This window comes from Perissodus microlepis, chromosome 23, assembly GCF_051167445.1.
Source record: "Perissodus microlepis isolate ML-2025 ecotype Zambia chromosome 23, ASM5116744v1, whole genome shotgun sequence".
Classification (NCBI taxonomy): Eukaryota; Metazoa; Chordata; class Actinopteri; order Cichliformes; family Cichlidae; genus Perissodus; species Perissodus microlepis.
The window spans coordinates 37,622,408-37,635,161 of NC_140482.1; the positions used below are offsets into that span (position 1 = coordinate 37,622,408).

Genomic DNA, 12,754 nt, shown 5'->3' on the forward strand with positions numbered 1-12,754 from the left:
TTACCCCCTAAATAACTTACTGCATGTCAACTTAGAAGAAATATTTTTTGTGTTGTGAGTTCACATGGGCGCTTGGAATAGCTGTGTTTGATATGTAAAGCCATACTTTGTCAGGCACAGGGAAAGAAAACTTAATATATTGAATAAGAGTAATACATCACAAGTTACAGCCTGATATTGATATTTAAGCAACGGTGTCTGAAGTAAAATGCAATTAGATAAAGTATTTACTTCTAATATACTCATCGTGATTTTAGTTAGTAGTCAAACATAATTTAAGGTTTACTAAACAGTGTAAACGAAACAGGAGTAGTGAGCAGCTCTTTCTACATGGCCGAACCTGGCAACCCGCCAGTCTGGCCGTAGCGCTGAAAAACTTGTTGTTGTCTGGGAAAATGGCGTCAAACGTAGAGGCCCCGGAGCGCTGGTACCTCGCCCTTTTAGGCTTTGCGGAGCATTTCCGAACTTCCAGTCCGCCTAAAATACGACTCTGTGTGCACTGTCTACAGGCCGTGTTTCAGTTTAAGCCCCCGCAGAGGATCGAGGCTAGAACACATCTTCAGCTTGGCTCGGTTCTCTACCACCACACCAAGAACAGCGAGCTGGCCCGCAACCACTTGGAGAAAGCGGTGAGGGACGTTTGATCTGGGAAAGAGCGGGGATGCTGCGGAGAAGGGGACGGGTGTAGGCCGCAGGGAGCGAAAACGGTGAACGGCGGAAGTCTTTAAATCGCTGTTTATTCGGGAAGGTTTGATTCTTAAATGGATGAAGAAATAACGTCAGTTCGTGTCTGATTTGATCAGCTGTTTGTTAGATAGCCATCCGAGTCTTAGACTTTCGCTCTTTCTTTGCTGTTAGCTTAAAAAGCTACTATCAGCGTTTAATGTTGTCAGAAACGACAGCAAATGCGACGCCGCCAACATTTTCTGTCTTTTGCTTTGCAGTGGTATATATCTCAGCAAGTTCCTCAGTTTGAAGATGTCAAGTTTGAAGCTGCCAGCATTTTGTCAGAACTCTTTTGCCAACAGGTAAGCCATTCTAATTCAAGGTAAGGTCATTATAATATTTGTTTGTTTTTTACTGCTTATCGTAGGACATTTTAATTTCTGTATTTAAAAAACAGATATGCCTTGTGGTCTTTGTTATTGACTTTTAACTATTGATTCTGCAAATCGATTTTCAGAATTTGGTGGACTCTGCAAAACCCCTGCTGCGCAAAGCCATCCAGATTTCACAACAAACACCATACTGGCACTGCAGATTGTTGTTCCAGCTGGCGGTATGTATTAAGTACAATGAGTATCAATGTTTCCCCCTAGGGTATTACTTTACCCATGCGAGATATTTTGATAAGCAGGTATAATAGTGTTCTCTTAATATTAATAAACTTAATAAATCCAGTATGAGAGCTTTTTGAACTATATTGGTTAGAGTCTAGAGTTTGTGTCTAATAAAAAAAAAAACAAAAACAAAACGTCCCAGTAGATAACTGTGTTCTTTCATTGTTTTCATTTATTCATTGTTTATTAATTGTGTCTCTTAGCAACTTCATACACTGGAGAAAGACTTGGTGTCAGCATGTGACCTTTTGGGAGTTGGAGCTGAGTACGCCCGAGTGGTGGGCTCCGAATATACCAGGTAAATAGATGTACCTGTCTTCTGTTAATTGCATTTAAGGCTTTGAGCGGGTAGCTGGAGGTTTCTTAGGTCTCCTAAAAAGTCATGAGAAAGTGGACTATGAAACTCTTGACAACACAGCTGACACAGTGCGTAATAGAGGAAATGTCATACATGTTTGTCAGATTTTTATATTTAAACTCTGTGTTTGTGTTCAGTTTACTTTGATCATGTAAACAATATACAGGAGTTCATTTACCAAAGAAAAGGGAAAAAAAGTGTTATGCAAAATAATGCCAAATACATTTCATATTCGCTTAACCTGTTCTGAGTCACGTCCATATTTGCTCAGACATAGAAACAGGTATTGTGTTAAGAGAAATAAAGTATTAGTGAAGTAAGGAAACAAAAATCAGATTGTCTGTCTTCCTAAAGTCACCTGACTTGTTCTTGCTTTTTAGGGCATTGTTTCTCCTTAGTAAAGGAATGGTGAGTATTTTGTCATACTTCACTTTGTAGGGCTATAGAGTTGTAATACACACTATATTAAATAGTGCATACAATAACAGTTTGTTTTGTTGTCATTTTGTTTCAGGGTTTATTTGTTTGTTTTTAACACAATGCTAATGGCATTACAGTGCAAGTTAAAATAAACAAAAAGCATTTTTGATTGTGTTAATATTGTCCAATCTTCTAGTTGCTGCTAATGGAGAGGAAGCTTGGGGAGGTGCATCCTCTTCTCACACTATGTGGAACTATAGTGGAAAACTGGCAGGGAAACCCAATCCAGAAGGAGTCTCTGAGGGTCTTCTTCCTTGTGCTACAGGTCACACACTACCTGGATGCTGGACAGGTAAGAGGAAATTGTGTTAAGCAAAAACACTTGGAAAAACAAGGCTTGCTACTCTGCAATTATTCTGTTATCTGAAAAAATGTGGAGGGAGCCATAACTTCAACTTTAGTGGTTATTAGGACATAAAAACAGTGTGTATCGAGTCATCTGTTACATTTAATTAAAAACTAGTTAATAAGGTTTAAAAGCTTGTTAAAGCCTTACTAAACGCTCAGTCCTGAATGCTGACATTATAAGTGTTTCTGGCTTATCCCACCAGAGCACTGGGATAAGATTTATTTAATGGTTACGGTAACAAAACTCAACAAATGCCTGCCCATTTCACAGACTGCATGCATGGGTCAGTGCAATTGACAGTTGCAGTATTTACCGTTTCAGAGTCCTGCCAGAGATTTCTGTTGCAGATTATTTTTAAGCTTTGTAAGTAGGGCTGCCACAAACGATTATTTTGATAGTCGACTAGTCACCGATTATTTTTGCGATTAGTCAACTAATCAGATCATGCATCCATTGGACGTAAAACTTATTGCACCAGCAGCATCTGCTCTTATATAACTATCATTAGCTTACAGCTTTAAGTGTTTAAGGTATGTGCTAACTAAAAATAAAGACAAGATGATAGTTTATTAAATTTTAATGAAATTTGCAGATTGTTTCGGTGAAGTTTAATAAACTCCTTGCTATCTAAAATATAACAGGACACCGGAGTAAATTCTCGAGCATCTCACACTTCTGATAATCAGTTGTCTGCTTGACGTTTATTCAGCTGTGTAAAAACTATAACTTTAATCTCAGCCAAACCGATTTACTCAGGAACAAATAAAATACTAAAGAAAGCCAAACAATAACATTGTTAAGTTATCTAAGTGACTTATATATGTTTAACCTGAGTAGCGAAAGACAGCGGTAGGTTTGAAAACGATTTGCCAGGAGTCCGGTGTTCTCACGCGCTCTAGTGAGCCTTGCCCCCGGCTAGCTATCGAGCTAGTGGGTAACAGACTCTCCGAAAACGTCGGAGCGCTTTTTAAAATATGTGGTGTCTTGATAGACTGAGCAGACATTTGAGGTTTACACAGCTACATTCTCGCCTGAAAATATGTTAAACGTTTATTTTGTGACCCAGAAAGAATAATAAGAGTAATATTAAAACTAACTAGCTGCCGCCATTGTTGACAACTGAGCTGGGCCACGCTATGAATTCTGGGACACAGCTTCTTCTTCTTCGGGGTTTAACGGCAGCTGGCATCCTTGTACATGCAGTGCTGCCATCTTCTGTTTTAGTCCGTTATTGCACTCTTAAATCCTACTACATATTCCTGCGTCTTTTGGGATCTTACAAAGCTTCAAACGACACGTCGACTATTAAATCAGTCGTCGATGATTTTGATAGTCGACGTAATCGTGACTAGTCGACTAATCGTGGCAGCCCTATTTGTAAGCTATGTTTCTCCTGTAACATCGGTAGGATTATGAAAGTTTTAATGTTCATGCATTCAAATGTTGATTTTAGTGGCATAGGTAGAGGTATAACTGTGTGCTAAATGCTACAAAGAGGTATGACAGATATTAATGAACATTTCCAGGTGAAGAGCGTGAAGCCGTGTTTGAAGCAGCTGCAGCAGTGTATCCAAACCATCTCCACACTCCATGATGATGAGATTCTGCCGAGCAACCCAGCTGACTTGTTCCACTGGCTGCCCAAGGAACATATGTGTGTCCTCGTATATTTGGTAATGGCGCGTTTCTTTCCATAACTTGAAATTCGCTTAAAGTTTTAACCTCAGCATGACTTTTAGAGGTTGATTTTTTACTTTTAATGTATATAGTCCGTTTTGGTTGTCCTCCAGTTTATGACCCTGTTTACACTTGGCTTTAAGTGGCTGATGTGATGTGATTGCATCTTGGGGAGTCGCATCACAAATGGGTTTTAGAAAAGTGTAAATTACCACAAATATGCAATTTTTTTTTTTTTTATATATTCGCTTCATTTACTTAAACCATTTGCCAGAGTGGACTGGAACACATATAACCGTATATATTTTGTAGTATAAACACTATTAAGTCTCCAAAAAGGACATAAGAGGAAAATCTGTGATAAATGTGGGATCTAATGATCCTTATTTGTCTTGTTTCTGCACTCCTTTGAAAGTTGCAAAATTCTTTATTGTAAAAGTTTGATTACCAATAAATCTAGTCCTTGACCAGTGATAGCCAGACGTTAAAACTCCACAGGAAAAACTCCTAATGCGTCAGTGGAACACGTGGAACACATGGAACACATGATAGCAAAAGATTTAAATATTCTGTCTGCTTGTAGTCAGATGGCCTGAGATCGTTAACAGTCCAAGGCAAACATCTGCTGTAAAATGTTTTTCAACTGCTGACACAGATATTTCCAGCTGGTCTGCAGGTAATTTGTAGTTTTAATTTGCAGTGGAAATGCAACTACATTTAAAAATGTAGATATCAAAAGCATAGAGCTTGAAAGCTTCTGGGACTACAGTTTGGAGGGGGGGTTCAACTATAGTGGTAGCCCCATGCTACACCATGCGTCTCACTGGGAGAGTCATGGTTGTGTATTTACCTTCTGAGAGGGAACACCCGCGCTGCCCCCCACCCCCCCCACCCCATCCCCCATATTAGTGCTTTGCAAGGGATTTGACTGTACTGGTAACTGTATTTTCTTTTCATTTTACAGGTGACAGTCATGCACTCCATGCAAGCAGGCTATCTGGAGAAAGCCCAGAAGTACACAGACAAAGCTCTTATGCAACTAGAGAAGCTAAAAAGTGAGTTAAAATATTCACACTGTTTGTAAAACAAACAAAAAACACACCTGTACACTACACTACTACTTTTGTAAATTTTGTCCTTTGTGTCTTTTATGCTCCAGTGTTGGACTGCAGCCCTATCCTATCTACCTTTCAAGTCATTCTACTGGAACACATAATCATGTGCCGACTTGTCACAGGCCACAAGGCCACTGCATTACAAGAGGTATATTGTTTCTGTTTCTATGGCCAGTTATTGAGTTTTGTTTTCTATTTAAAGCATGCTATTATCCTTCCTTCCTTTATCCCTGATCTCTTCTAGTGTATCTTTACAGAATTCACTGTTCGAAAGAATGTTTTTATTTTTTATCTTTAATTGGACCCTTGGTGCAGCCCCTCTGTGCGTCCTCTATATGAAGCAAGCCATTTGAAAACCACCTTCACTTAAGGCTGCTTTTCTTCTGATTAACTTCCCTGGAAACTGAGCATGTAGAGCAGCTTGACGACTGACTTTTTGTATAAACACTGACATCATTATTTCACATTTTGGCCATTCTTAACATGTGCATGCATCATTTTGACAGTATATGTGGCAGAAAACAAGAAAAGTGTAATAGATTGACTTTAATATGTGCTCTGTTAAAAAGCATATAGTCATGTCCAGTGCCTTTGGGAATCTTATTTTTGTTGCAGGTTATATTTTTAAAATAATTTGCATATCTAAATGGTCCTGTGAAAATGAAGTCTCTGTTCTGTCCCTCTAGATTTCACAGGTGTGTCAGCTGTGCCAACAGTCCCCCAGGTTATTCACCAACCATGCTGCTCAGCTTCACACACTATTGGTGAGCATTTTCAGCCAAAACCCTTTTTAAGTTGTCTAAACTCTGTGCTTAATGAACGTGTTACCAATACCATATAAGACAAAAGTTACAGAACACGGCTTCAAATTTAAGGAACTATAAAAATGACTTGCAAAAAAAAAAAAAAAAGCTTTAGTCTTATTCCTGTTTTTTGGGTGAGGTTTTGCTGGGGTTATTTTTTTCCAATAAAAAGTCTAAAAGATCTCATCTTCTGTCCTTCCCATATCACAGGGTCTGTACTGTATCTCAGTAAACTGTATGGATAATGCAGAAGCACAGTTTACTACAGCTTTGCGGGTGAGTATGTGACAATTTGTTTGTTTTTTGTTTTTTTTGGGAGGGGGGGGGCACTCTTTCTTCAGTTGCTGTAACAGTTCTCGCATCTTCTCATCTTATAAGAAGCATTTAGACTGAACATTTCTAGGGACTCCCTGCGAGTAGCTAGCTACAGGGCAGCTCAGCGAGAACTACATAGCTTACAGGTCTCTGTTATTTATTCTATTTTTTTTCCCCCTTATTGCACGTCCACCACCGATAGGAATGCTAATGTGACTTATTATCCAGTGGGTAGTTGACATAGCAACAGCTACAATAACAACAACAAGACGGAGGCCCTGAACATAGTTGTGTGCTTGTTGTTTGTCATGGGTTTGGTTATAATTACAGAGTTGGAAAGCAGATGTATGGTTGAAAGCACTTAACATTAATGTAAAAAAAAAAGTTAAAGTACCTTTTCCTTCAAAAGTTTTTAGAGTTGTGAAAAAGTTCCTCCATTTCAAACGCTTCAATGCTGTCTTGCAGCGACTTCTTTTCTCATCTAAATTATGTCCACATGTCTTCTTGTGTTTCAGCTCACCACACACCAGGAACTGTGGACATACATTGTAACCAACTTGGCCAGCGTCTACATAAGGGAAGGCAACCGACACCAGGAGGTCAGTTCATAATAATGAGTTACGTCTTTTAACCCTCTGGGGTCCAGGGTATAATTGGCCGTTTTTGACTACTTTTGATTTTACCTCTATATTTCACCTTTAAAATATGTTTTTCTTGCCTTGTTTGGTATCATTATTTTCAGCACAACCTCAAATATCTGAAATTTGAGTTATTTTTACATTTTGGTATACTATATTAGCACAGTTGATCTAAATTCAGACAAAAAATTCAAAATCCGAGTAGAAAAAAGTTATATTTTTTACTGTAAAACCCACAAACATGTTTAACGAATCATTTTCATAACTTGAAATGCAAATAGAAATTGTACATTTCTAAAAATTATGCACAAGTTTTGCAAACAAAGTTATATGGTACTATTTACCTAAAAATGCAGCCAAGGCCTCAGGCGTTTTTTATATAACCATTTAAATCTATTTACAGAACAATCAGGTGTTCTGCATCAAATAAGAAGCCAGTCCAAAAAAGGTAGTGTGTGTTCAGTAAAAGACAGAGGAGAACACCACAGGCCCAAACCCTGCAGGTCTGGCAGCAGGAGGTGCATCAGTCCAGTTTTCCATGTGGGAACAGCGTTTACACTGGAATCTGCCTTTGACGGCTTTTTTAGAGCAAATATGAAATTCAGCAGTCTAACTGACACACAATACAAGACAATAACTACACAGCACACTAACTACAGCCTCCAAACACGCTAAACGTCACTAATGTCTCACATATGAAAACTCGCTCTGTCTCTGTCTTTCGCTCGCCCGCTTTCTGTCGCGGGTGTCACTCCTAAAAACTTCCCCTTCTCCCTAAACAACCAACTGTCACATGTTGCCTTATCATTTTTTTGATTGGCTGACATGGTAAACTCTAACACCAATAGGGAAGGGGTGTTTTTTCTTTTTTCACTCGCAAGCGGAGAGTGTTTGCTAGCGCTGTCTGTAGAAAACGCAGTTTTTACCGTTCTTCCCGCTGTAAACACCACTGTTTTGTTCAGAAAAAAACATCGCGTGTATTTTTTATCAGAACTCTGGTTTTACGTGGCCCATCGACACAATTCAAAAACTGGTATATAGTTTGAAGTCCGCACTTTCGACCCAAGTTGAAATGGAGACTCTGACATGCTGCATCTTGTAGCTGTGTCGTCTTAAATTGGTCATGTGATTTTGACGTGCCGGCGCGTCCAGCGACCCCAGATGGTTAATTACATTAGTGAAATGTAGTGGGCTGTGGGTTAATTCAATGCCTGGCTGAATAAATACTTTTGTCCTGTCCTCGTATACATGGTGTTGCCATTACATTCTCCATCCACCAGGGAGCACTGATGAGTTAAATGTTCAAAGGAAAAATGTTCATTCAGCATGGTTAGAACTACATTGTATCCCAGTTCTACCACATCTAGGAGATTAAAGTCATTTCAAAAATAAACATTATGGCTTTGAGACAAAGGGGCAAAAAAAGATTTGTTATTCAATTTGTAATGCTTAACATTTTACTTATTTCTTTTTTTTTGTCTTTTTCTTAATTTCCTCAGCTGTACAGCCTTCTTGAGAGAATAAACCCAGACCATAACTTTCCCGTAAGGTAAGAGCCATGTTTTATGTTCAACACAAGAAAATACATGAAATGACAATATTAATTCAGACTCTGAAATATACACCCTTTGACTTTTCTCTTTTCATTCAGCTCCCACTGCCTCCGCGCTGCTGCCTTCTACATCAGGGGACTCCTGTCTTTCTTTCAGGGACGGTACAACGAGGCAAAGTATGGCACAGTTTTTTCAAGCATGCACACCCAAAAACACACCCTGCGCTGTTGCATAATTTTATTTCTTTGTCTTGAAGACGGTTCCTAAGAGAAACCTTGAAGATGTCTAATGCTGAGGATTTGAACAGACTGACGGCATGCTCCCTTGTTCTGCTGGGCCACATCTTCTACGTATTGGGCAACCACAGAGTAAGACTAAATACTTGGCAAATGGGGCTAATGCTCACACTAATGGTAACCTGATAGATCTGAAGAACATGGTCACTAAATAGAACGTTTTATCTCATATTTTTTAAATCAGAACAAAGTAAGAAAAAAATGACTCGCCTGTCTAATCTCACTCCCCTTTTGCTGTTTAATGTTGCAGCTGGAGCCTCATTCGTTGAACTGTTTATACATTTTGCCCATAGAAGGAACAGAATGAACAGTGATATATTGTCTTGGTTTATGAAACTGCTCTTATATTCATCGTACTTAACCAAATTTGCATGGACCCGTGACAGCCCATAACATTAGTTTGTGGCTACTGAGGCATTTGCTGGTCGATACAGAAAAGCATAGTTCTGCTTGTTAGTTGAGTCTCAGGCAAAGCAAAACAACTAACAGAGAAAGGCTGCAATATGCACATGAATATTTTAAAATGTGAAATAAATGATTCAGTAATTTCTGGCCATCTCTGCTAAATATGTTTAAAAGCTGGCTCTTCCTCTGCTGATGATTGTAGCTACAACTGTTTTAACATTTGGTTTCTTTGTCATTTGTGAGCAGATTTCTTTGTCATTTTGTTGATTGGAGGGTCCTCATTACTCTTGTACAAATAAATGAACATTGTATTTTTAAACCTACCCTTTTTTTGCGTGCATGTCTTCAAATGAGGACTGGCTTTGCAGAAAATTTGCAGACATTTTCTAAATTTCTGTCTTTTCTGTAGGAAAGTAACAACATGGTTGTACCTGCAATGCAGCTGGCCAGCAAGATCCCAGACATGTCAGTTCAGCTCTGGTCTTCAGCACTGTTGAAAGGTAGAGAATGACCTTTTCCTGTTTCTCAGTAAAACATAATTTGTTATTTTAGAGCTGCACAGACAGTCTAATCCGTGTAGACTACTTGGCAAAACATTGAGTTTATCACAGTTTCTTACAATACAAGCTTTGTTTAAAGGTTTTGACCATGTGCCTTGCTTGCAGATTTGAACAAGGCTCTTGGGAACACCATGGATGCCCATGAAGCCGCCCAGATGCACCAGAACTTTTCCCAGCAGCTGCTACAGGACCACATCGCTGCCTGCAGCCTTCCTGAGCATAATCTCATCAGTGTACGTTAAAGCAACTTGGTGTCCTAGGTTTATTGTTATCACACTGTGTTATTAATATTTTATCAAATTTTTCTTGCACCAAAAAGAAAAGAAGCTCTAAATCAACAAGATTATGGCCTTAAAGGAAAATGACAAAGACCATGATAAAAATATTTGGTATTTACATCTGGTTAATTTGCTCAAGCTCAATATTTCTATTATTGTTCATCTGTTGGCCAGAAATAAAAAGAACGTGCACAATGCATCTGTAAGCATCAGAACTTGGTCGTGATGTAACACGAGGGATGTGGTTACGCTCAGTCTGCAGAAATATGGCACGTAAACAGTAGGTTTGACTGAATTAGTTGAAAAGGTAAATCGGCGAGTCAGTGGACAAATCACAGATTACAGCTTTGAATTATTAGCTTGGTAGGCTTTGAATAGAAAAGGATCAAATGCATTAAGATCCACCAGTGAGAAACTGATTTGTGGTCTCAGTAAAACCAGTGGAGAACTGGTCAAGTGTTAGTGCTGATAATTAATACATTTTAATTAATACTGTTTAGACTCACTTGTTTACTAGCAATTGAGTCTAAACAGATGAGGAGAAGCTCGTATTGATCACATGGCTGACATAAATCTACATGTCTTTGCAGTGTTATGAGAGAGAGAGATGGAGACAGTTGCCTGACACAGTTTAAAGGTTCTTGTGTGGGAAATGCTACAAATAAGGCTGCAAGCGGTGTTGAACTATCAGGAAGCCAAAAATACCCATTACCATTTCCAAAATGGTATGCTTATGTTAGTTAACAATAGGCTTGTTGCTCGTTGTTTGAGTCATGATACCAACTAACTTGGAAGTTCTCAAATGTTAAATAAGAACTTAAGAACGCACAAATTTTGCTATTTTCGTCAAGCTGAGTCTGATCGCTGACCACTGCTCTGGTTAAAATTCAAACATTTTCGCCTGAGTCTTGATGTGTTGTAAAACATAAAATCGTGGATTAGCGTGTTACATTTAATTTTCAAGAAAAATATAATCTTTTGATGATGATTTGCTGAGGAGCTGTGCTATTCAGCCAGGGAAAACCCGGTATGTTTATTGGATCTTTCAGTAAACACGATAGATGGATTTAGAGCTCTAGATAGATACAGGAAAAAGAAAAGTCTTTGAGATGATGTAATTCTTGTCCCTTTATTATATAATAAAATATTTCAAGAGATCTGTTTCAAAAACGTTTAAACGGTGACCTTGAATATGACGCATAATGGCCTTTTTGAGGCTAGGCGCTTTGGTGTATGGCTGCATTAACGGTTTACTTCCATCTCTCTTTCAGTGGACTGATGGCCCCCCTCCTGTCCAGATCCAAGCCCAAAACGGTCCAACCACCAGCCTTGCAAGCCTGTTATAAGGAACCTCCTGTCTAACATGTGACTGTTGATACTAAATTATCACAAGCAGCAAATTGATCCCTTCCAACCCGCTATCCAGACCACTGTAGCTTAAAAGGATTTTAACAGATGACAGTTTGGGCCTTCACTTTATCAGCTTCTGGAGATTTCTCCCTGATTGACTGCTATTATATTTTTTAATATTGTAGAAAAGTTACAACTGCAGTTGTACAGGTATTTCATGCTCTCTGTTGATTAAAGGAGTGAAGGACACATGGTAAAAGGCTTCTTTGCCCTTCACTACATTTGCCAGGACTCTTTTCCATTTGCTGGAAAAACAAGAGGAGAGATGTGGGCAGTAAAGAAATGTAGAAGAAATTAATTTATTCATCTTGCTATTTTTGTAACTGTTGGTAAATATTTTACATCTTGCCTTTTTTGTATGAATACTGTTTTGTTTTTTTGTTTTTTCTTGCATGAAAGTTACTGATGCAGATTCCTTGTATGATAGTTTTTGACCTGCTAACAATAAACTCTTGGTAGATAACTTTTTTGCACAAAATCCACAGTAGATAAAAATAGAAACCTTGTAATTTATTTTCACAGGATAATAATTTGAAAAAGTTTCCTTCTGAGAATTGACAGTATACATTGCTGCAGAATCCACTGTGCAGAAGATGCTTGGTCTGTTAACAAACAGTGTTTAAATACTTATGTGATTTGGTGGCCACTAGGTTTGCCACATGCAGTTAAAAAAAAAAACACATTAAGCAATGTATTTTTGGAAGTTGCATAATATATAAATTCCTGTAGATGTATTACTTTTTACAAATCATGTTTTAACTTTTGGAGCCTTCAATAATCTTCAGATATCACAAAAAAAGAATTTATTTTATTTTGTTCTATTTTAATTTGTCATGATAGTTCCACTAAGGGGTTTCTTTACAGTATGTTTGTATAGATTTGCCACTTATTGAACCTTTTATTGTACAGTGACATTTTATAAAGTCAATTTAGTAAAGTGTGATATGTATTATTTTAGCTAACCTGTGTAGGTATCTTGATGCTTGGTATTTAAAGCACTCTGTAAGGACACAGTTTAAGCTTGAGTACTTGCTATGTTCTATCCAGTTCCTATGTTTTTAATTCTTACATTGTTTTCAATAATTTTCCAATAAAAATATGATTGAAATTTTGTAATTGACTGTTTTACCTCACTTTGTGGACATTACATTCATTGACTTGTGCTGCTAGAAGTGCT

General features: G+C 38.2%; 1 protein-coding gene across 1 annotated transcript; it reads left to right on the plus strand.

Annotated features, from left to right (window-relative positions):
• Positions 1-356: 356 nt before the first annotated feature.
• Positions 357-12,693, plus strand: LOC146362072 (MAU2 chromatid cohesion factor homolog). Its single transcript, XM_084921483.1, has 18 exons — positions 357-629; positions 945-1,028; positions 1,184-1,279; positions 1,544-1,638; positions 2,079-2,106; positions 2,315-2,470; positions 4,054-4,200; positions 5,169-5,259; positions 5,364-5,467; positions 6,006-6,083; positions 6,333-6,398; positions 6,953-7,036; positions 8,575-8,624; positions 8,727-8,804; positions 8,885-8,996; positions 9,739-9,829; positions 9,995-10,122; positions 11,439-12,693. Exons 1-18 carry the CDS (start codon positions 396-398, stop codon positions 11,511-11,513), a joined length of 1,797 nt encoding a protein of 598 aa, XP_084777609.1. The 5' UTR covers positions 357-395; the 3' UTR covers positions 11,514-12,693.
• The last annotated feature ends 61 nt before the right edge of the window (positions 12,694-12,754 follow it).

Bases quoted from the DNA above. Each gene is read 5' to 3' on its own strand.
- LOC146362072 (XM_084921483.1), top strand. From the start codon at position 396: ATGGCGTCAAACGTAGAGGCCCCGGAGCGCTGGTACCTCGCCCTTTTA. The intron at 1,029-1,183 runs GTAAGCCATTCT...ATCGATTTTCAG, and splicing joins CAGAACTCTTTTGCCAACAG to AATTTGGTGGACTCTGCAAA. The intron at 6,399-6,952 runs GTGAGTATGTGA...CTTGTGTTTCAG, and splicing joins AGTTTACTACAGCTTTGCGG to CTCACCACACACCAGGAACT.